This window comes from Pipistrellus kuhlii, unplaced genomic scaffold (genome assembly GCF_014108245.1).
Source record: "Pipistrellus kuhlii isolate mPipKuh1 unplaced genomic scaffold, mPipKuh1.p scaffold_m20_p_18, whole genome shotgun sequence".
NCBI lineage: Eukaryota > Metazoa > Chordata > Mammalia > Chiroptera > Vespertilionidae > Pipistrellus > Pipistrellus kuhlii.
In genome coordinates this window covers 17,962,792-17,988,726 of record NW_023425493.1, presented here as the reverse complement: position 1 = coordinate 17,988,726, position 25,935 = coordinate 17,962,792, and the positions used below count along the sequence as shown (strand labels likewise).

General features: G+C 37.6%; 1 protein-coding gene and 1 non-coding gene across 2 annotated transcripts in view; one reads left to right on the top strand and one right to left on the bottom strand.

Annotated features, from left to right (window-relative positions):
* Positions 1-25,600, bottom strand: part of ACBD6 (acyl-CoA binding domain containing 6) — a 125,258-nt gene extending 99,658 nt beyond the window's left edge. The window contains exons 1-3 of the mRNA XM_036442121.1: positions 25,046-25,600; positions 19,263-19,327; positions 16,164-16,260 (exon numbers count right to left, since the gene is read on the bottom strand). Of these exons, the coding sequence (XP_036298014.1) occupies positions 16,164-16,260; positions 19,263-19,327; positions 25,046-25,267 (384 nt within the window). The 5' untranslated portion in view covers positions 25,268-25,600. The remainder of the gene's footprint in view (positions 1-16,163; positions 16,261-19,262; positions 19,328-25,045) is intronic.
* Positions 10,224-10,349, top strand: LOC118721801. Its single transcript, XR_004988825.1, has one exon. It is a non-coding gene; the product is annotated as a small nucleolar RNA SNORA26 (small nucleolar RNA).
* Positions 25,601-25,935: the final 335 nt, after the last annotated feature.

Genomic DNA, 25,935 nt, shown 5'->3' with positions numbered 1-25,935 from the left:
TATTTATTAATTCAACTTACAGTCATTGCCTCCTAACTAGGAGTACAATAGTGACCCAGACAGATATATTTTCTTAAACTTTTAGAGCTTCAAGTTTAGAGGAAGTCAATTATAATGTTAGTAAATACTATTAAAGGAAAAGTATAATCTACATAGATTTTAAAGTTCCCTCCAAATCCCATGGAGTAATATTCTCATATTTTGTTTCCATCCTTTATTATGAAGCAACTCTGGCTCAGTTTGTAGTCACAGATTTACCCAGAGGAAAATTCTGAAAATCACTTATGGGCACAAACACACCTGATTTGTCTAATGACCTAATTTGTCAAAATGGGGTCAAACTAAGCATAATGAACTGCATGTTACCTCAGATAATATATCATGAACAACTTTCTATATTATTCTTTTATTGCTAGAAAGTATTCTATTACATATCATTATCTAACCATTTCCCTACTGATGACCATTTAGATGGTTTCCAATCATGCAGTAAGGTACACTACAGTGTATGTTCACATAGATATATCTTCTAGAACTTCCAAATACTTTTGTGAAATAGAGGCTCAGAAGTGGGATGGTTAGTGGCTTAGCCTATATTCCTTAAAGAAAAGAACCCGAGGTAAAGCTTGCAAGCTCAGGAAATCTTTTTTTGTTTGTTTTAATAAATTTTTATTGTTCATATTATTACAAATGTTCCTCATTTTTTCCCCCTCCATTGCTCTCCTCCACCAGGTTCCCACCCCACCTTCTGCCCTTTCCCCACCCCCCATTGTCCTCATCCATAGGTGCACAGTTTTTGTTCAGGCTCTTCACGCACCCCCCACTCCCCTTTTCCCCCCAAGAATCGTCAGTCCACTCCCCTTCCATAACTCTGATTCTATTATATTCACCAGTTAATATTGTTCATCAGGTTTTTTTAATTCCCTTGGTTTTTAGTTTTACTTGTTGATAGTTACGTATTTGTTGATCATAATTTTTATCTATATCTTCTTCCTCTTCCTAAAGAACAAGCTCAGGAAACCTTAGGAGGTGAAATACCAGGATATGAAGAGTGAGAGGTAAAGGAAGGGAAGGAGAAAAAGCAAGTAAAAGACAGTACAGTTACTGAGCTGGCTTCACTGAACTAGGTCACACAGGATAAATGAACCACAATGTCTCAGAATAGGAAGAAAGAAAAAGCAATTTCACTTCCAGTTCCCTCCAATTTCCTGCCTTTCCTTGGTCAAAGTTTGCCAGCCTACCTCCATCCCAACCAGGCTTGTGACCTAAAACCTCCAAGCAACTGCTGGAGATAGAGCTTCTACCACACACAACCCGTCCCATCACCAGCCTGGAAGAGATAGGAATCAAAACTTCCATGCCTCTGCTTAGTTAGGAGACCCTGCTGAAGCTAGTCCTCACACCAAAGGAGGCTAACTTATAGGTGGCTTCAGAAGGCAAAGAAGCCATCTCCTACATGACTGCTGTCAATTCACACTCCAATAAAAGTACATGCCTGTGATTTCCTCATGCTTTGCCAGCAGCCTATTAGGTCAACCTATCAGCTGAAAAGAAAGTATACACTATTGTATCTTACATTTCTTTATTAGCAGTGAGGTTCTGCATCTTTCACTAGTCATTGGATTTGTATTTCTTCTGGGCTTGGCTTATTCATATAAACTTCAGTTGTAATTTCTCACCCTTCCATTAGGAGTTTTAATTAATCAAACTACAAGATTCTGTTACTTTCAGGTCTGCCCTATTTCCTAAAGTTACTTCAAGTTATCTATGAGTCAATATACTTAAACTATTTAGTGAGCTTAAATACAGTATCATAAAACCTTCGCTGGTTATTCTGCCTGCAGCTATGACAGAAAAGAACAAGGCAAGAACATGACAATTTCCTTATACCCAGTTTCCATCATTATATTTCACACAATTAGGGAAACTTAGGCATATGAGAAAAGTTGGCATTTCCATCCAGAATGCTTCAGTATTGGACAGAACACTGACCCTTCTCCGAGCCAATCTAGCCTCACTACCAGTGTCTAGTTTAAATTCTTTTACCATAAGATAACCATCTCCAACTAAAGAGCATACCGGTATATGTATAACCCATGGACATAGACAATAGTGTAGGGAAGGTATGGGGTGGGCCAGGGGCTAGGTGGAGGGGGAAAGGGAATCATCTGTAATACTGTCATAAATCTACACTAATAAAAGAAAAACATACAAATTGACCATCACTCCACTACACCCACCAGCCAATCAGGAGGGAATATGCAAATTAGGACAAAGATGGTGGCCGCCCAGCTGCTCCAGGCACAGAGTGGCCAGGCAGGACAGGAAGCCTGCTATGAGAGGAAGGGCAGGGGGCAAAGGGATCTACAGAAGCGGCACTCTGGCCGCAGTGAAGACAGACTGCAAACTCCAGATTCTGCAGCCCAGACAGCAGACTTCCAACAGGAGCGAAGGCCTGGTTCCCAGGTGCCAGAGGAAAACTAGTGCTGGAAGCCAAGGGAAAAAAGGCCTATTGCACGAATCTCTTTGTGCAATGGGCCTCTAGTCTTACCTAATAATAGACAAACATGTAAATTGACTGTACCTCTCTATGCCCACAGCCAATCAGAGTGAGTATGCAAATTAGAAGGCCAAAGATGGCGGCTGCCCAGCTGCTCCAGGTGCAGAGTGGTCAGGCGGGGCAGGATGCCTACTATGACAGGGAAGGAAGGCCTATTGCATGAATATCTTCATGCAATGGACCTCTAGTAAATAAATAGCCATCTGCAACACAAAACCTTTCCATACAAAGACAGGCATCTAGAAAGTCAACTCCAAATTTGTTATAAAAATCTATTTCTTCTTATGCTTCTTTTTCCCTTTCAATTACTCTGAGCATGTATTTTTAAAATTTGGTAGTTTAATTGTACCCAATAGTCAACCTACTCTTTTTCACCTCTGCCATACTCTAAATACTGAAAGACCAATAAACATCTAATAGTAGCTCTAACTATAAAGCTGCAATGTTACTAATATTTTTGGTCTCAAATTATAAATTATGTCAAATAGCTCAGAGTCTTACTTCACATGCATTGTGATGGGAATAACTGCATTGCATCCATAAGAGGATTACTCTATAGACAGAATGAAAACATTGTAGCATTCAGTGTTTCAAACTCAAACCTTTGAAATGTATTTCTTTTCAATGAACATATTTATTTTCAACTTGGTTAACAAAATCTAATTCATACAGCCAACAGATTCGATATATATGGACAAAAACTGTATTTTCCAACACTAAATTAAAGGAATATGACTTAAGACTTAACTAAATCAGTTCTTTATGATTCAGGGTTTGCAGCCACACACACACACACACACACACACACACACACACACACAGGAAATGTATTAACTTTTCCCTCTGAATAATTTCTCTATAATTTCAACCTAGTCATTTATCCAACACACTCTACCATGTGCTATGTTATCACTCGCTAACTTCCCCAGTTACACTAACAGTATATACCATTTATTTTTGGTAGCATATTAATAAAATTCTTGCCCCTGTAAATATTATAGTTGGTATAATAAAAATAACTTATTGGCATTATACTCTATAGTTTACAAACTCTTTTCTACATATATAATCTCAGTGAATTATAATCTTCCTTAACAACTTTAAAATATGACAATATACTACAAATTTCTAAAAGCAAATTATATCAAATATTGTAAATAAGATTCTAAAAGACCAAAAGAAGTATAAAGAAATTAATCTGCCATTGCCTTCTTACCTTACTCCAAAATAACTCACATTTGCACTGTTGGTTCATTTTCCTAATTTAAGCTTTTAGAAAAATACATACTAAATTGCCCCACATTGTATTTCAATCAATTGCCTAAGCTGAGGCTACGATGTCATAAATAAAGTACCCGATCATAAATTTCTCAAAGGACATAAAATCAAAGATACCCAACACCTACAAATTAAATGCAAAAAAACACAAACTGAATAAAAAGGAGTTACCTTATGAAATTTAAGTTGATCAGTAAATTAACCACTCTATTTTTAACAGTCTTTATTTTCTATATTAAGATTATACAATGCACCAAAATCATCTTGGTTTAGTCTTTTCATTTTATGTTTTCTTACAAATTATGGAGCTATGGGGGGAAAGTCAATCACCTTTCAGTTGTTTGACTGCAAAAGCACTATTTAGAATAGCAATGATATGAGTTATTTAAATACAGGCCTCTGCATGAAATGAGGGCTATCTATAAAACACACTTATTCGAGGTTATAGAATCATGGAGGCTTGAGGCAATTCTCAAGCCTCCATGATTCTATATTTACACAGTTGACGAGGAACTCCAATACACAGGAAAAAAAGAAAGTGGCCTAGGAAAGTGAGCAGCATAGCGTTTACTTTTTTCATACAAACAAATGCTTTATCCAAAGCATCTTATAATATCCAGGCATTAAAAGACCACTCTGCTTGTGCTTACTATAAAATTTTTTTTAAAAGACTATGTAAAGTTATGGTGATTAGATTTTTAAGGTATGTGATTGAAATGGCCTTTAAACCAAATGTCATTGTGTGGAGGTGGGTTAAAATACTTAACCATTTTTTTGGTTAAAATAAACCCATTTCTTAAAAATGTGTTATTTGAATAGAAGTATATTCTAAGTTTTCCAAAATTTTAGAGCATTTTGCATTAATCTGTGAAAATAACTTAATAGAAACTTGCAACTGTATATTTTCTATTATCTATTTCTATTATTTCTATTATTTTCTAAATTATTTAAACTAAAATTAATCTGTCAATTTGGGAAAAAGGAGATAAGTGACTTCACTCTTTTCCAACAAGCATAAAGTAGTAAAAAAAAGACTACAGCACAAAAATGAAAACCAATTATTAAAAATACATGGTTTTTAGCCTTAGTAGAGGTTAATACAAATGTATTTCCTTAAAAACCTCTTAAAGATGCACACATACAGAGACACCTACACACTCTCAAATACAGAAACATATTTACATTTCTAATTCTAAAGTTATGCTTTTCATGATATTATTTCTGATGTGCTGAAACTTAAGGAACTTACACATACACGTACCAAGGCCTGACCTGAGGGGGTTCCAAGGACAGTGTCAAACAGTTCTTTAAGTTAACATATCCTATAACATAACATGTTTACATACCAAATGTGTTAATTCTTCCATTACTTCATTACTCAGAGTTGATTTACATGCCTAGATGACACCTGGCAAAAAGCTAGACTGTGGAAAAAATGCTGCTTTACACCTTAATGATAGACATGAATGACGCAGAGTAGCTGAAAATGACAAAACAGCATCATGACTTAGGGAAGTCAGCTGAAGCACCCCATCAGCCATCTCTGGAAAACTCCAGATAAAGCCTAAGGAGGTCAGTTGTTGGTCTAAAGGAAAACAATCCCAATTTAAAATATTTTTGAAGATATCACAAACACAAAGGTACAGGTGTGTGTGTGTTTTCATCAAAAATAATTTTTGAAAATCATAAAATCTTCTAATTCATTTTTTCTCTCTAAATCACAGGAAAAAAAGAAAGTGGCCTAGGAAAGTGAGCAGCATAGCGTTTACTACTTTCATACAAACAAATGCTTTATAACAATAATGATACTGCATGATTTCATTATTTTGGATTAATCAGCAGAAATGCTAGAGAAAAGAAGTAAAACTAAGTGATTTGGAATCTTGAATTTACTGGGAAAATCACAAAGTGCATAAATTCTTTAAAAATTTCAGATGACATATAATTAATCATTATTATTATAAGATTTCGGCAGGATTACAGCATTACTTTATGCTAAGTAATGCAACCTGAAAGGCTCAATAAATCTAAGCTCAAGTGAATCTCAAAGGACAAATTAACATAGTCACCTCTAGTTTTACAACACAAATAGATCTAAAAAGAAAACAAAGACTATAGCACTTAGAAATCTAGAAATGTAGTGCAGTACTGAGTAAAGAACAAAAATATAGAATAATCCCACAGAATAAAACATAAGAGAAATGCTTCATGGACTATAAAAACTAACATGTAGAAAGGACACGGGATTAAAATAGTAATAAAAACTATTTAGTCAACTATTGTACAAAATAACTAGACATTTAAAAATTCAGTCTCTCAATATATAAAACTTTTGTACATGATACAAATTTGGAGGATACAAAGGGAGATGGAACTTAGAACTTATCTAGGTTTATAATATAAAATTGTAATATCCCAAAATGTTAAGAATTTTAAAAACTTTAAAATGGTGATATACTAAATTGTCCAAACATTTTTTTGGTAAAGTACACAATAGAGAGGATTGAGATGCAATGTTAATACCAAATGCAGACACAACTTTGCTATTTTTTTAGTTTTTAAATGTTATTTAATTTCTTAACACCATCATACTATTGATATTAGATGCTAAATAATAGTAGGTAGTATGAAGGACATTTAAAAACACACACACACAACATGTACACATGCACATGACAAATTAATACACTATCACCACCAAAACAGAAGCTTTGGATTTACATGATTAAAATATTTCTCATAATCTTATACTTGCATTAAAAGGTTAATTAATGTCTATACTGATATGTTTATATGTACATATACAGTTATACATAATAAAATTAAAATTCTGAAATTATATTACTCCATGTTGAGATTTCTCACTGTAAATCTCCACATAAATGTAATATTTCCAAATACTTCCAAAGACTGCAAATTCTCACCAAAATATTATGGAGACTTTTGTTTCAGAATAAAAAAAAGACAACTTTGCTATTATTTTACAATTTCTAATTCTATATACTAAAGCGGTAATATGCAAATTGACCCTCACGCCTTCAAAAAGATGGCTGCCTATGACCAGGCCGGCAGGGGGGTTAGTGAGGGACAACCAAACTGAATAGCAGGCTGCGTGGGGCAACTAGGGTGTCGGGGGGGGGGGGGGGGTAGGAGTAAGGTATGACCATGCCATTGGGGAGGGCGGCAGTTAGAGGTGACCAGGCCGGCGGGGGGTGGGGGGGCAGTTAGGGGCAACCAGGCTGGTAGGCTGGTGAGGGATTAGGAGCCAGCAGTCCAGGATTGTGAGAGGAATGTCTACCTGCCAGTTTAGGCCTAATTCCCAGACTTCCCCCAAGGGGACCTGGATTGGAGAGGGTGTAGGCTGGGCTGAGGGGACCCCGCCCGCCCTCATGCATGAATTTTGTGCATCGGGCCTCTAGTTTATTAATAACTCCATTAATACAAACTTATATTCAGTGAGAAATACAAGAATACTATGTTGTGAAGGAAGAAAACAAAGCTGTAAAGCCATCTTGAAACAAATCTGATGCATATTTCTCTTTAAAAAGTTATAAAATGGGAAGTATATTAAGATTTCTTTTGTAAAAGAAAATTTTAGTTATACAAGATACCAATTTTCTTTAAAATTTCTAATAAACTTGGATTACCAAATGAAATTTATGTATCTTATTTTTCTTTTATGACTTGAATAAAACAAGATATTTTCTCAATTTTGGTTCTCATCTATCATTCTAAGACCAGATATTTTTGGATAGGAAAGATAATGTTCTTTATATTGAGACTATATAGTTATCTTTCATTAAAACATTACATTTTATTACTTATAGCTAAGAATTTTAATTTCTAACCTTACTATAATGTGTATCTATAAAGGAAACAAAAACACAAAATAAACACAATATAAGTGCATTTTATCTTCATAGGAAGTTACAGTAACTTTAAACTGAGAAACACTGCCCTCTATAGACAATTCAATTTACCTAAATCTCAACAATATTAATCCAGACTAGGAATTCTGGATTTTCCTGCCTTGTTTTTTGTTGAAAATCCTTCTACTCCATAAAGATCTTTTTCAAAAATAGATTTATTCTGAAGAATTGTCTATTGCAAATATTCTTCAACCTCTTTTAAAGTATCTCCTTCCCTCTGGCTCACCCAAGATTCCATGTGTATTTAAAATAAGCCACGTATAAGCAATGTTGAAGACAGGATTGAATGGAACCAATACAAAATAGGGATAACATGTAGGAGGTATTGCAACATCTAGCTAAGAGATGATGACATATGAAGATTAAAGTAATAGGGAGGGAAAGAAACTGGTGGATGTAAACTATAAGGTAAAACTAGTGAGACTTGGTAACTAGGCCACTAAGAAGTGATAAGGAAAGTTCAGGGAACTCCTAGGTTTCTCACTTGAACTAAACAGGTATTGGGTCGGCAGCTAAGTAATTGCGGATTTTTTAAAGAAAATCAAAGACAATTTTTTCATGGAACTAAATAACTTTATTCTGTAATGTATTGCCCATTTTGATCAATGACCTCTTGCCATCTTTCAGGCAGCATCATAATCCCACGTTCAAAAAACTTCTGGTTTTTATTAGCAAAAAACTGAATCAGGTACGATTTGACATCATCATCATTATTGAAATTTTTACCATTCAAGGAGTTTTGTAAAGATCGAAACAAAAAGTAATCAGATGGTGCAAGGTCAGGACTATATGGTGGATGTGGCAAAACATCCCAACCAAGCTCCATTAATTTTTGCCGAGTGACCAAAGATGTGTGTGGCCTTGCATTGTCATGATGGAATACAACACCTTTTCGATTTGTCAATTCGGGCCGCTTTTCTTCAACTGCATTGTTTAATTTCGTTAGTTGTTCAATGTAGACATCAGAATTGATCGTTTGGTTGGGTGGTAAGAGTTCAAAGTAGACAATTCCTTTGTAATCCCACCAAACTGATAACAAAACCTTCTTTTGATGAATATCAGCTTTTGATGTTGTTTGAGTTGGTTCACCTGGCCTGCTCCACGATCTTTTCTGCTTGATATTGTTGTAAACAACCCATTTTTCATCGCCAGTTATCAGTCGTTTTAAAAATGGACCATTTTCATTACGTTTCTTTAGCAAATCGCAGCTGCTAATGTGTTGCGTTAACTCTGATTCTTTCAGTTCGTGAGGAACCCATGTATCGAGTTTTTGAACATAGCCAAGTTGTTTTAAGTGATTTTCAATGCATGTATGTGATACATGAAGCTTCTCTGCAATCTCACGTGTTGTACTGTGACAGTCCAAATTGATTATTGCTTTGATTAGGGCGTCATCAACTTCAACTGGACGACCAGAGCGTTTTTCATCTTTGAGTGAAAAATCACCAGAACGAAATTTGGCAAACCAATTTTGACACTGCCGTTATTTTAAGGCTTCGTCACCATAAACAGCACATAACTTTTTATGAGCTTGCGATGCGTTTTTCCCTTTGCGGAAATAAAAAAGCAAAATATAACGAAAATGTTCCTTTTGATTTTCCATTTTTCAACGAATGCCAAACGAAAACTACAAAACAGATCAAAAAACTTTTTTTACTGATTAACAGCTGAATAGCCAACTATCAAATAACAAAATGTGTTTTACATTTGTACTACGTCTGCAAACCTAAAAATTCAACTGAAGCCATATATGTGTGAAACCAGCAATTACTTAGTTGCCGACCCAATATATGGCAGTACCATTAAATAAGATAGGGAATAAAAGAGAAGGAAACAGTTGAAAGCAGACGAGGGGAATAAAGAGTTGATGAGTTCTATCTTGAACCTGAGTTTGAAGTCCACCTGTAATACTAACGTAGAAATGCTCAGGAAATATTTAGACATGTTAAACTAAAAATAAAATAGGCAGAGCCCCTCAAGTTGAATGTAACCTGTAGATATGGCTCACATTTAAGAACCAAGAGGTTTCACATAAAAACTAGATTTCATATCTGATCTGGCCCTACTGGGCACTCACAGTAGTAAGCAGCTGGAGCTAAAGTTGAATTCCCCTGTTTAAATAGTGCAGGGCACGCACTCTGTTATAAGCCACAACTGCTATGACTGTATACAAACTCCAGCCCACTTTACTTGGTCCCTGCAGGCATTTTACTTTTTAAAATACATTTTTTTGTGACCCTGGTCTAAAAACTGAGCCCTGGTCACACAGAAAAAGGTCAGGGCTAAAAAGGAATTTTACAGTAGAATCAACATAGGCTGTAGTTAAAACCGTAAGATGGTAGGGAGAAACATCAATACAGGCTAAATCCTTGGGAAAAACAATATTTAATCATGCAGGCATCTGCTTCAAAATATTCGTATCACCTTAAAAGTGGGGAACATTTACGCCCTTTCCAGTGCCCTTTTAAGGTTGACTGAGTGCCTTAAGAGGCTAACACAGAAGGGTACATGAGGCAAGTCTCCATAAAACCCAGAGAAGAGGTGGCAAAACTCCTCTCTGGATCCTGTCTGGAGTCACAGCTGAAAAAAAAAAAGAAAAAAAAGAAAGGAAAAAAGGAAAGAAAAAAAAAAACTGGGGAACATTTAAATCTTAATTCAAAATTCACTTTCTCTATGTGGGTATATTTTAATCTCTTTTAACCATAAATGCTGAATTTTCTAATTATTTCCAGGTCTTTTTTAGAAATTAAAAGCATCCCGCATGTGCTCTATAAATGCTAGATGAATTAAACAAAGCAATCCCCCAAATACTGAGCATAAGTTATGCCCTGGATCTTGAAGAAACAAGAAAGGAGCCAGGAGATGTTTAGAAATAGGTGATAAGAGAAAAATGTAAAGAACATTAGAATAATCTAAGAATTATTTAGTAGGCACCTGGGCCCTGTGCTACATCTTGTAGGCAGTACGACCAGGACACAAAAGATGAATCCAACATGGTCTTAGGCTTTGAGAAGCCTATAGGCTACATGTAGTACTAGCAAGTGTAAAGGTTACAGGTTACATGAGGTTCTTTCTGAGATGAGAGCAATACATGAAAAAAAATGTACCTTAAAGAATAAATCTCTAGCATAAAGCAGCTAGTGAAAAGAAACCCAATTTAACACTAATACCTGATAGGTGACAAAAATTAAATCTAAATGATGAAAACAAAATCAAAGATCATTTTCTGGGCAAAAAAAACCTATCTATTTTTAAAATAGAAATTTCAAAAGTTATGACTAGCTTTATAGGTAAATACACTACATGTATGAATTTATCTACTCTGATATTCAATGACTTTTTATAGGTAAAAGATAACCTGACAATGATGAATAGCTCAGGTTTTACAAAAAGGCCAGATGGCTACTGGATAGCTAATAACCACTTATTTGGCTATCAGAACAAAAGTGTGAATTCTCCCATTTATACTATTTACCTTCACTAACAATACACAAATATAATACAATGATGCTGGTCTAAGAGTTATCAGAGCAGTAAAATGAAGAGAAATAAAGTTACTAATAAGATCCCATGTAAATATATAAATTTTAAAGATCTAAGGGATTAAAAAAAGGGGGGAAGTAAGACACTAGTCAGTGAGAACCAAGGTATTAACAATACTATTGAAACACACAGAAAGCCCTAGAATTACTAAGAATGAAATCCTTCTTTTTTATAATGAACTTTGCTCCCTCTAGTGGTCATAAGAGGTTTTACAGATGTGAGTAGAAATGGAGGTAGAGCAGCAATTTTCAACCTTTTTCATCTCATGGCATACATAAACAAATTACTCAAATTCTGTGGCACACCAAAAAATATACCGTATTTTTCGGACCATAAGACGCACTTTTTTCCCCCCAGAAGTGGGGGGGGAAAGTCCCTGCGTCTTATGGTCCAAATATAGCCTACACATATACTTTAAAAAAAAAGTTTTTTTACTTGCCCGGCTCTGTGTGGTCTCTGTGTGCCTGCCCGGCTCTAAAATGGTTCTAAATGCTGCTGTTTACTTTACAGGGTTGATTACATGTGTTTATGACTGTGATGTTGTGTTTTAATGCACATAAAATATTTTAGGACACTATTTGTTTCAGAATCTTTTTTTCTTCATTTCCCTTCTCTAAAAACTGGTGTGTCTTATGGTCCGGAGCGTCTTATGATCTGAAAAATACGGTATCATACTTTTTTGGTAATCTGACACAATAGGTATAATTTTGATTCATTTACCAAAAAAAAGATAATAGCAATTAACCACTCTTTTGGCTCCAAAGTGACTTGTTAAAAAAAAAAAGCAGGTGCCTATACTTATACATAAGATTTTCTGATACCCAGAATTAACCAATCATATGCAAACTTATACAACATAACCAAGATGCAATTCTATTATATAGGCCCAGTGCACGAATTCTTGCACCAGTGGGGTCCCTCGGCCTGGCCTGCGGGATCAAGCTGAAACCAGATTTCTGATATCCCCGAGGGTTCTCGGATTGTGAGAGAGCACAGGCCAGGCCGAGAGATGCCACTGGTGCATGATCGGGGCCAGGGAGGAACTGCAGGAGGGCTCCAGGGTGTGTCCAGCCCATCTCACTTAGTCCCACTCAGCAGGACCCCAGCAGCAAGCTAACTACCAGTCGGAGCATCTGCCCCCTGGTGGTCAGTGCATGTCTTAGCAAGCAGTTGAGCGGCCTTAGTATATCATTAGCAAATTATACTTTGATTGGTTGAACGGACAACTGGATGCTTAGCATATTAGGCTTTTATTATATAGGATATATTTATGGCTTAAGATAGGGCAGATGGCTATTGTTATGTTGGCTTTTGGCATTTTTAATTTCACAATAAAAGGAAAAAGAAGTCGAAGTAGCCCTGACTAGTCAGGTATTGCATGTTTTAAAAATTCTTGCGGGACACCAGTTGAAATTGTTGAGGAAGAGGGTAAACAGAAATGAAACTGTAGGAACTACCCAAATTAACCCGCATTTATATGTCAGACAAATGTTCAATTTATAAAAAGCATTTCTTTAAAAGGAAGAATTTAGAGTTTAGTGTTACAGATGTAGCAATTCAGAATTACAGAAACAGTCACAAGTGGAGAGTAGTTCTAAAAATAGTATATAACAACAATATGGGGCAAGAAACTTTATAAAGTTTCATTTTATATTCTTTCATTCTGTTGGAATTATTTCCATATGCCTATATTACTTTCATTAAAATATTTACTGGACAACGTAGAATACTGTATCTTTTATAACTTAAAAATCAGAGTATTTCCCTTGCCATTGGGAGTAAAAGCTATAATCCTTATAATAGGCTATTCCATGTGCTCCATCCTACCTCGTTTCCTATTTCTCTGTCCCACTGCCACATCACCATATACAATTGAGTCCACCTTGCAGTTTCCAGGGCATACAAGGCATGAGCCTGCTTGAGTGACATGCACTGGCTGTTTTTTTCTATATGCAATGCCCTTCCCCAGATAACTGTATGGTTCACTCTTTCACTATCTCAAATGCATGCTCAATGGCACCTTTTCAATGAGCCTTCTTTGACCGTCTGATTTAGAACCCCATCTCTTGTACATCGTAACCTTCTCTTTTGCTTTATTTCCATAGCACTAATCACCTTCTAATACATTATAACACCTACTTACTTATTTAATTACTCATGCCTGCCAGACTACAAGCTCCTTAATAGGGAAGGTCCTCTTTTGTTCACTGCTGTATCCCTAGCTCTTAAGAGATATAAATTGTACATGCAAGTGTACAATTAGCCAAGACCAGTTTGGCTCAATGGATAGAGCGTCGGCTTGGGGACTGAAGGGTCCCGGGTTCGATTCCAGTCAAGGGCATGTACCTTGGTTGAGGGCATATCCCCAGTAGGGGGTGTGCAAGAGGCAGCTGATTGATGACTCTCTCTCATTGATGTTTCTAACTCTCTATCTCTCTCCCTTCCTCTCTGTACAAAATTAATAAAATATATTAAAAAAAAAAGCAAGTGTACAATTAATGAATAGAATGAATGAGTAAATAAGATCAATAATACCTTAAATGACCAAAAAAAGGGACAAAGGCCTCATTTTATATTTGGTTCAATATGAAACACCATATCTCAATATAGCTGAAGAAGAAAATGTTAATATGTGGTCTAAGGGGAAGGGGGCTATGTCTACATGAGAGAAAGGAGAGGGAGATTAAATACAGACACACAGGGAAGAAGGCCATGTGAAGACAGTGATAGAGATTGGAGTTACACTGCCACAAGCTAAGGAATACCTGAGGTCACCAGAAGCTGGTCAAGGCAAGGAAGGACTCTTCCCTAGAACCCTCAAAGAGAGCCTGGCTCTGCAGACCTTGATTTCAGACCTCTGCCTCCAGAACTGTGAAAGAGTAAATTTCTGTTGTTTTAAACTACAAAGTACCAGTTTGTAATTCTTTCCTATGGCAACTATAGGAAACTAATACATCTTGAAACATCTTGTGCCAGAAAGAAAATGCTCAAAGAATGATGGGGATATATCAAAAGGACACAGAAGCCATTGTGAAGGGGTTCCTAGAGGCCAAATAAATAATGGTGGTAATAAATAATAACCCACTGAATAAAATAAAAATCCATGAATACACACTGATATAAACACTACATGAGTGTTGGGAGAGGCAATAAACCATGGACCCCAAGTGTCCTTATGCACTCTTGTTTAGTATGCCAGGCTCTAACCACTCTTCACATGCGCCATTTTTCAGGATTGTGTGCAGTGAGCCACCTTCAGGGATGAGGTAATGTCTTCCCAACCTCTGCCAGAGAACAGGCTTGCTTCCACCTGCTATAAAAGTGGTGAATTCTCAAAGCTCAGTGCTCCTTCCCTAGAGCACAACCCACTGCATATGCAGGAATCTATCTAGGCCCACCTGCGTCATCCTGGGGGAATTGGGGGACTTGAGAAACCAATGCAAACCAAATGAAGCTCATGCAATTTGCCATGCCATGAATAATAAAGTCCTTTGGCTCAGACCCAAGAGTGCTGTACCTCTGCCATCATCTAAGAAACAGTAACAGGCTAACTTATTAGCTTGCAAATAGGGTACAATCCTAAACCTTTCACAGTTCTTGACAATGAATAAATAAATAAATGGGGGAGTAGGGAAAGCCCATCCTTATAGTGGGTGGCAATTAACAAATGTAGAATAAATGATGGAGTTAGAACATCATTAATGGATATTAAAACTAGTGGGTGAACCCCAGCTGGTTTGGCTCAGTGGATAGAGCACTGGCTTGCAGACTGAAGGGTCAAAATGAAGGGTTCAATTTCAGTCAAGGGCACATGCCCGGGTTGTGGGCTTGATCCCCAATAGGGGGTGGGGCATGCAGAAGACAACCAATCAATGATTCTCTCTCATCACTGATGTTTCTCTCTCTCCCTTCCTCTCTGAAATTAAATATATATGGAACGAAAACCTAGCGGGTGAAATCTGATTAGGAAAAGGATACTTACATAGTAGTCTCAAAGTTATCTCCCCACAAATTACTTACTAATTACAAAGGAAAAATAGGGACTTTACATTAGAGAAATCTGGCAGATACCACCTTAGGCAAGTGGTCAAAGTTAACATAATCAATACTGGGACAAAGAGACATCATGTTTCTCTTGGTATAATGTACTTAGAGGGACACAATTCTGAGGTATCCCCCTAAAAATATATTATCTGAATCTAATTATGAAGAAACATTAGACAAACCCAAAAATAAGAGACATTCTACAAAATGACTGATCTATATTCTTTTCTTTTTTTAAAATATATTTTTTTTGATTTTTTACAGAGAGGAAGAGAGAAGGATAGAGAGTTAGAAACATCGATGAGAGAGAATCATCAATCAGCTGTCTCTTGCACACCAACTGGGGATGTGCCCACAACCAAGGTACAATACATGCCCTTGACTGGAATCGAACCCAGGACCTTTCAGTCTGCAGGCCAATGACGCTCTATCCACTGAGCCAAACCAGTTTCGGCTGATCTATATTCTTAAAAAATATCACAATCAAGAACGAAAAAGAAAAGCTGAGAAATTGCTCTAGATTAAAGAAAATTAAAGAGACAGGACCACTGGAAGATATGCATGATCCTGGATTGCATGATGAATCAGAATTTTAAAAAATAATTACAAAGGACATCGTTAGTTAGATGATAAATTTGAATATGAACTATCAGTTTGCCAATAATACCTAATCAATGCTAACATTCCTGACTTTGAGAAAGAACTGTTGTACACTGATTTGAGAAGGTAAAACTTTAAGAATGTACTTAAGCATAAGTTTAAACACTTATTTGAGAGAAAGATATGTTTTTATAATCATTAAGTCTTACCTGAGCATTCCAACCTGGATCTAATTTTTTAACTGCTGCAATATACTCCTGCATTGCTTGACTCGGGCTGGCATCACCAAGTGCTTTCCATGCTTCCCTACAATATCCCAAAAGACCCATCATTAAGTATGTAAGTAGCACAAATAGCATGTTTCTCTTTATTTAAAAAATTGGCATACGCATTTTATAGGTCTGGGGATACAGATATAATAGCCATAGATGAGCCTCTCTTTTTATATTTACATTAGTCTACACAGATCTTCTCACCACACCTAAGACCTTTTACACAACTTTTTCTAATCACCTTCTCCCATCAAATTTTAGTAGTCCAGATATATTGCTTATCTGTTGAATTTTGTAAGACCACAAACCATTGTAATATCTAAGATTTTATAACTTCCCAAAACAAACTTTCATACCCCTGTTGAAAATGTTTGGTCAGTATATAGGTCATTTTATAACTTAACTGTGCTAACAGCATTTCGGTAACATGGAAACTAATCATCACACAAAACAACATTCCTTGGAAAAATGCCTCAAACCTCTTATTTAAGATGTAAAAAGTACACCTCCCCCTTTTGCTATTATCTAATCTGCTAGTCATGGATCCTGAGGCCTCTGCAGAAACTTCAAAAGTGATGGCTGGTGAGGACAGAGTTAAGAATACACAAATGGGTAAGAAGGTAGGGACTTCCTAAGTATAAATACCAAGAGTAATATTTAAGCCCAAAGTAATATTTTAGTGTGTGTTTTTTTCTGCAAGCTGCCAAAACAGGCTCCTTCTTGGTTTTTCCTTGCCGATTTTACTTCCACCAGGAAGTAAACCTATTGATCCACTGTGAGCCAGAACCCACACATTTTCTAAACACTTTCCTGCTCCTCCGATGAATATAATACCTTTCTGAGATTTCTAAATTCATTTTCACTGAATCTCTTGAGTGTTCCTTGTATACATCCTAACACTTTACCCATAAATACACCAGCATATATCAAACAGGAAATTTAACATCAATGCAATAAAATTTCTGATTTGCCAATCATTTCCTTCATAGCTTTCTTCTCCTAGACTAGGAGTCAATCAAAATTCATATACAGCATTGAGTTTCATGTATCTTTAGCATTTCTGTCTTCCATGACATTGATATTTTTAAGACTCCAAATGTGCGATTTTATGAAATATCCCTCCATTTGGACTTATCTGATTGCTCCCTCACCAAAGAGTGTTCATGGCAAAAGCAATTAATCATTATTAGAATAAGGTTAAATATTTTGTCAATACATGGGTGACATGTCCTTTACAATACACTCCGTCAGAGGGCACAATATCAGATTGTCCCATCATCGGTGATAAGACTGAATACTTAGTAAAGGCAGTTATCTCCTGTTTTCTTCTTTATAATTAATTAATAAATTGTGGGTAAGTATAAATAAAAATTGCTCCCCAATAGTTTTTCATCTCCTGGTTTTAGCATCCAATTTAGATTCTTGCCTGAATTATATCAGAGTGGCTATAAAATGTAAACTTTGGCTGAGACCGGTTTGGCACAGTGGATAGAGCGTCAGCCTGTGGACTGAAAGGTCCCGGGTTCGATTCCGGTCAAGGGCATGTACCTTGGTTGTGGGTACATCCCAAGTAGGGGGAGTGCAAGAGGCAGCTGATCGATGATTCTCTCTCATTGATATTTCTAACTATCTCTCTCTCTTCCTTTCTGTAAAACAATCATAAAATATATTTTTTTAAAATGTAAACTTTGTAAAATTATTTTAAAAAGTTAAAACAGAAAAATAATGAAGTTATAAATTATCAAAACATCTTTAAAAAGCACACCTCAGCCGAGACCGGTTTGGCTCAATGGATAGAGCGTCGGCTTGGGGACTGAGGGGTCCCAGGTTCGATTCCGGTCAAGGGCATGTACTACCTTGGTTGTGGGCATATCCCCAGTGGTGGGTGTGCAAGAGGCAGCTGATCGATGACTCTCTCTCATCGATGTTTCTAACTCTCTATCTCTCTCCCTTCCTCTCTGTACAAAATCAATAAAAAAAATATTAAAAAAAAAGCACACCTCATAATAAAAGTTATGTCAGGGATTCTCTACAACAGTAATAAAGCGCAGTCGGAGAACTACTCGTTATTACCAGCAAAAAAACCTTGGGCCGGAATGAAAATCAAAGCGCCATGTACTTCACTGAGATATGCTACACACACAAACAGGTCAGCGGAACCAAGCAGTGTGCTGGATGCCGTAACGTAACGGATTTACATTTGGCTTCAAGTTCAGCCTCTCTGGCTGGGTAACAGACAGTTCAGACAGGCAACCTGTCCAGGAGACCACATTTGGAGCAGCACTGCTCTAGAAAGTAAAATTACAATTCTTGTTTAACACTTCTCTCTACAACCGTGTTTCTTTTTTTAAAAACCCTACCCTCTATACAATTAATTGCAGGGTTAATGCTTCCAAGTTCTTCCTGATACAACTAAGGTTCCCTATTATGTGCAATTCCTCTTTTTTCATTTAAAAAAGGTAAGAGGAAATAAGGCCTCAAATGCTAAGAGGCTGGAATCTTAGAATTACAAGCAAAAAAACTGGGAGGGTATAATCCTCTTACACATTCAGTAAAGGAGTGAACTAAGTAAGCATTTGATTTCCCCCCTTTTTCCCCCAAAAGATTATGGTGAGCACTTCCTTCCTGTGTTGGGTGGGGCCAGGAACAGAAGAGAACTAGAGATGAGATAAAACAGGATAGGGAGAAGAGTATGGACTGGGGATTCACCTGCTCTTCTCAGAGGAAGAAGTGGGGCCTGTATGAAGGAAAGGGAAGTCTCCAGCAGGAGCGCACATGGTCACTAAGAAGCTGTTCTTATGTAAGGAATGTATTTCTGTTGTGAACTACTTACATACCACCATCATGGCATAAGATCCTTTAGGAGACTTAGCTAAAATCGGATTCTTTTAATCTCTCTCTCTCAACTGCCTGCCCTTAGCAGTCTACAGCAGGGAGATTAATATAGAAATAATTCTTTAATCTGCTCATCCATTTCAAATTCCTAAACACCTAAACCATTTCCAACAACCCCAATAAAGTCCAATAATTTCTTACCATTTTTGCTTTCCTTCAAAATCAAAGAAACCTGGTTTCGGAGTATTGCATTTTCCAACTTTGGCCTAAATGAAGACAGAGGAAATCAAGAACTTATTTTTCAAAGAAATGCCAGAGAAACTTTTTTTATTTTCAAAGTTATTATGTATATTTAGTCACTACTGGTTAGAAAATATGTGCATCTATATAGGACAGTGGTCAGCAAACTCATTAGTTAACAGAGCCAAATATCAACAGTACGAATGAAATTTCTTTTGAGAGCCAAATTTTTTAAACTTAAACTTCTAATGCCACTTCTTCAAAATAGACTCGCCCAGGCCGTGGCATTTTGTGGGAGAGCCACACTCAAGGGCCAAAGAGCCACATGTGGCTCTTGAGCAGCAGTTTGCTGACCACAGATTTAGGGTAACAAAATATAACATTTTTGCAAAAGCAAACAAAAACAAACTTTAAATTTAGGCTGGTTTTGCTTACTGCATGAAATAATTTATCTAATACTATAATACACTTAAAAATATGGGTGAAAGCCCTAACTGGTTGGTACAGTGGATAGAGCATCAGCCTGTGGACAAAAGGGCTCTCGGGTTCAATTCTGGCCAACGGCACATGCCCAGGTTGCAGGCTCAATCTCCAATAGGGGGCATGCAGAGGCAGCCAATCAATGATTCTCTCTCTCTCTCTCTCCCTTCCTCTCTGAAATCAATAAAAATATATGTTAAGCCAAAACCGGTTTGGCTCAGTGGATAGAGTGTCAGCCTGTGGACTGAAAGGTCCCCGGTTCGATTCCGGTCAAGGGCATGTACCTTGGTTGCAGGCACATCTCCAGTAGGGGGTGTGCAAGAGGCAGCTGATCAATGTTTCTCACTCTCTATCCCTCTCTCTTCCTCTCTGTAAAAAATCAATAAAAAATATATTTAAAAATATATATATGTTTAAAAATTTGGGTGAAAAACAGTTGCATTCCCAAGTTAATAGACAAATTATCTATGACAAACTATATAGATTACGCAATACTAATTACTACTTATAATACAGAACAATTTTAAAGTTTGCAATAAACAAACATTAAAGTACAATTATCACAAGTCATAATACTGTTTATTTACTAGTATACTGATGCTCATAACACTATAGCATTTTATGTCTCCCAAATTCCAGGATAAAACACACTATTTTTAAAGTGCCCTATAATGAAACTAATTAATATAAATTTATTTTGGAAGCTGTGCAAAAAATTACAAGGGTTTCTCAACAATATAAATTCTATCTATTCCACAATAATCTTTTCTGTTTGTGGTCAATACTTATTTTTAATCCAATTAAACTATGCAATAATTAGCTTCATTGTGAACAAATATAAATGAATTTCACACAAGAGCAGAATTCACTATCCAGCCCCTGATTCCCATTGCCAGAGTGATCTCCCTTTCTGATAAACTCTCCCAGCACTTACTTTATATAATACAATCTATGACAGTACTTTTCACTTTAATTTTGTGTTAGAAAGTTTTGTGTAAAGTCTCATCCTTCTATTAGAATATAGCCTGCAAGAAACTCAGGCACAGGGGACTGAATGTATGTTGATATAACTCAATCATTGCACCTAATATAGTGCCTAACTTAAGGTAAACAAGCTTATTGACTACAGAGTGAATATATTAAGCAGGTGTTCAACAAAACACTTTTCCCTAATGCTAAATATCCAATCTGACTCCAATCCACTTCTCAGGGATCTTCTCACTAACTCCTATTACTCTTCTACACTTGAATATTTGCTAAAATCAAAACGATGGTCTACTTGCTAACCAGACTGTTCTACTCACTGCCTTAGGGATTTTTATTGAGTTTTGCTCAATGTAATTCCCCTCATCACAAATGCTTTCCCTTCTTCCCTGATCTTTCCAAAATGCTACACCTCCTAGACAAGGTTCAAATTCTAAGAACCCTTTCAGTCCACAATGATCCCATCCATCTCTGAAATATAACAATTATCAGCCCTATCATTTGCTTAGCAGTTTGACACAATTCATCCGATTGTTAATAAAGTGTACAGCCCTGTTATGAAGGGACACAGCGGTGAGAGAGCAGCAGCTGCATTTGGTGTAAGAAAGCTCCTCCCATGTTATATCAAACGAGCCACACAACATTCCCGTTAGGTTTGCCATTACAACACCTTTTATAAATGAGTACAGAGCAGCTGAGGAGGATTGTTGCACTCCACACATTAGGAAATGCTAATCAGCCGTCAGGATTTGAATCCAGGACTGTTTGACTCCACAGTCCAATATTCCTTTACTATTAACATTATTATATATATTACACAGAATCTAGGCTTCAGTTCTGGCATCTCTAAAACCACTGAACTACTGAAATGACAGAAATATTAAATGAGATTAACTACTGGACATTATAAAAATAGTTATCATCATTATTATTGGTTTTTTTTTAACCAGACTTCAGCCAGATGCAAAAACAAAAACTATTATCTATTCTCCATTTCTCCTACAGAAATAGAAGTCTCAGCCAAACACATGGTCATCCACTGAAACATTACATATAGCCATGCAACTCTTGTCCAGGCACACGGAACTGTGTGTAAAAATTATAGAAATGTCTTTCTTAAAAAGAAAAAAAAAGGCTTGACCTTCCCTTTCCCTGGGCTAAATCATGCCTGTGCTGATGGTGAGCTATCTTTGGCCGTGGACAGAGGATCTTAGGGCAGCAGTTCTCAAACTTTTCAATCTCATGATCCCTTTACACTCTTAGAAACTGAGGATCCCAAAGAGCTTTTGTTTATGTGGGTTATAACTACTAATATTTAGAAGATCCCTGAGAAGTAGACTGGGGTCAGTTTGGATATTTAGCATTAAGGAAAGTAGGTGTTTTGTTGAACACCTCTTAGAAGACATTTAAAAATATGTATTAATTCACTTAAAAATAATAAACTCATATGTTAACATAACAAAATTTTATAAAAAATAACCATCAGTCTAAAGCAAAAAGAATAAAAAAGGTGACACTGTTTTACATTTTGCAAGTCTCTTCAATGTCTGCCTTAATATATTAATAGTCTCAGAAATCTACTTCTGCATTCAATATACTGCCACATGTTGCTTAGACTGAAGTATATGAAAAAAATTCAGCTTCACACAGATATGCTGCTAGAAAAGAAAGGTATTTTAGCAGCATTTTCAGATAATTGTGAATATTCTTCTCTAATGCCACACCAAAACTCAGTGGCAATTTCTTTAAGGTTAGTTGCAATCTGGAATCTGAAGTCATATGAATTTTTCAGTTACATTAAAATCCATTGTTCTGACTTGCACTTTGAAAGGTTTTTATACCCACACATAACTTGTAACATCACTCCATGCAATAATCAGGAAACATGGTTACTAAGTTATGCAGACCTTCCAAATGTTGACACATTTCACTATACAATAGCAAAAGTTCAAAATCATTAAAACCACCACTAATATAATAGGAAAAGTGTTTTAGTATTAGGAAGCTGTCAAGCTGCTGAGGCAGATTTTCCAAACTCCTCATTTTCACTTGCAGGCTCAAATGTTCTCATTGGCAACAAATACCATCAGCTGTTTTCGATAAAATGATAGACTCACTTCAATCATTTTCAAGAAACTTTCTGCTAAATGCTCACATCTGAATAAGCATAGTTTATCCGTGAGTTGGTTCTATTCCAGGGGTCTTCAAACTTCTCTCATTATGAGAATCACCTGGTGGAGTTGTTAAAACACAGATTCCCGGATCCCAACTATAAGAAGTGCTATCAGGAATCTGTGTTTTAACACCTCCACCAGGTGATTCTCATAATGAGAGAAGTTTGAAGACCCCTGTAAAAACGTTTAATTAAAAAGTGGATAGCTGTTTGCAACTCAAAAATTACTAAGTAATTTTCCTTGAAATAGCCAACATAATTCAGGCTGCGGCAAAAGCTTTGTGTGTACCCCCTTTTCATCACATACAATATTAGAGATTTATACTCAGAGTTCATATTTAATAAAAATCAATAATTTTTACTGCTTCAACAAAGACATTTTTAAGTGAAAGTTTTCTTTTCTTTTTTTTTACTCTGAGTGCATGTTGGCAAAGAAATATGACTATTTACTGTCAGTGTCTTCATTCATTCTAATGCATCAGCAGTTTTATCCACCATGACAGCACAGAAAGAAGGTAAGTAGTGTCTGAGTATGATTATGATCTTACAGATCCTCTGAGAAAACCTCAGGCATTCTCTGGGGTCCACAGACCATAATTTGAGAACTGCTGCCTCAGGGAATGGCTGTGCTACAAGATGGAAAAAGACCAAGCCCCTGGATGATCTCATGAGGCAGAATCACCGTACCAGTCCTAAATCAACTACCTCCAGACTATTATGTGAACTGAAAATGAAAGTTCAGCAGCTGACCAGTATCCCAACTGATGCAGAGCTTTCTGGATCCAGAAAAGACTGAGAAAATAAAACTATAGGATTTTAAGACATCATAAGTAGCAGTTTCCAAATCATTAGATAGGAATCTCCTCGTAATGTTACTTTAATGTAAGTGACCAAAGAGAAAAGAAAAAGAAAAAAGAAAAAAAAAACTTCTACAAGAAAGCAAATTCCAAGGCCAATTCAGGGGCAATTTTCATTCAACACTATGATTTATACCACCTGTGTCTACAATTGTATCTCTCAGGTTAATTTTACTAATATTCATCAATCTTCAAAAAAAAAGGGGGTTTATCCATATTCAATATATTCAGGTGAGGAATACAGAGGGACCTCACAACTATTAAAAAAAAATACAGGGAAAAATAGATACCAAGAGGCAAAAGTTTTTAAAACTTTAATAAAATAAAATGGGCTATTATCCAGCACTTCATTGCTTCCAGTGTTCTAAAGAGCTGGAGTTCTGAATTGTTATTTAATGCTTGTCAGCAACGCTTGTCAGCGAGTTTAAATCTAGACTCAAGTAAATTCGAAAGTCTCTTGAAGGTAAGTATCATGATGCTTTTGCTTCTTTGCATTCCCTGTAGGCATAACACCCAAGTGTTTTGCACATAAAAGATGCTGAGTATTTGTGGATTATGATAAAGCAATTATTTTTTCTTCTGATACCTAACCCAATAACTTTGAATGACATATTAAAATATCTTAAATATTATTATTTTTATTTCCTAGTAAAGTTCAGAGTCTTAGGATTAGGAGCTACAAGCTAGTTCTGGTTCTGACCGTCTTACCTGTATAACTTCAAGCAAGTTACCTACTCTCAGCATATGCTGTCAAAACATGTCTATGGTATTTAGGGTTTTTTTTGTTTTTAATCACAATAAAAGTAATAATACTTTTTTTTTTCTATTGCATTACCCTTTTTATTGCAATCATATTATTCTCTTAGGTTTCACAATACTTTTTTAACCTTACATCCATATGACCCTTTGGCAAGAGTGACTGACAAATCTAATTTTGTCATCCTCATTTTGTAACGGTTCTAAAGCTGGTAAAAGCTTAAGTGCGTCAAAGCCACTGAGCAAGTCAGAGAAGACATAGGAAAAACTGTTACTCAGTGTCCCGCCAAACATCACTCCTAGGAGAGCAGACAGGACCTTTCCATGTCCGTAATGATGCTAATCTTTAAGAGATGATGAAATAAACAAACAAAACACATACACACACCCACTTCATTACTAGCCATTTACCATGCTCGTTCGCTATTAGTTTTTGTTGGAAAGAGAAGGCCTCTCGTCGCTCTGCCGCATCCTCCCCTTCCCTGCGACCTTACCTGCTTGTACCTGGCGTACAGGTACAGGAGCTGCTCCCTGCTGGCCACGTGAACCAGGCTCTGCAGGTGCGCGGCCGCCTTCTCGAACAGCTCGGCCAGGCTCCGCGACGCCCCGCTCTCGGGGCTCGGGAGGGACTCCACGTCACCGGACTCGTCCCCCGAGCTCAGCTCTCCGCCGCTGTCGCCCGTGGTGGTCCCCGCGGACAGGAAGGAAGAGGCCATGTGTCCGCTCGGTCCTCTCTAGGTCGGGAGTCACGCCGGCTCGGGGTGGGGGGGTCTGGCCGTCCAGTCCGCGACCGGAGCCCGCGCTGGCGTCGGACCCCGGCTCACTTCCTCCGCGCTCCCTCCCTCCCCTCACTCTGCTTCCTTCCCCGGGGCGTCCGGGGCAGGTTCCGCCCCTCTCCGCGGCCCTCCCTTGCAGACTCCGTCCCCTCCCGCTTCCTGGGACTAACTGTGAGCCGGGGGCGGCTGGGGCCCCTCCAGCCGCGCGGGGACCCGGCAGCAGCGCAGCCGGCCGGCCGGTCCGGGAGTGGAAGCGGCGTGCGGCGGGGGCGGGGCGACGTGAGCGCGGGCGGCGTGCACGCTGAGCACGCGCACGAGCATGCGCACGAGCACGCGCCCGGCTACGCTCAGCGCAGCTGGGGGTCACGTGCGCGGCTCGAGGCTCGGCGCCGTCCTCTCTGGGGGCGGAGGGTCGGACTCGCGGGACCGCCCTGGGGAGACGCCGCTCGGGAAAGTGGTCCTTCCTCATTTAAGCTGAAGTTAGTCTCAAACCCCGGAACCGCGCTAAGAATGGGCCGCGGGAGTAAGGGAAGGAAACCTTCGGTTGGGCAGTGTAGCCATTAGGGTGGAGTCGCGGGAAACAGAGGTGAGGACTAAGGTTCCGCCCG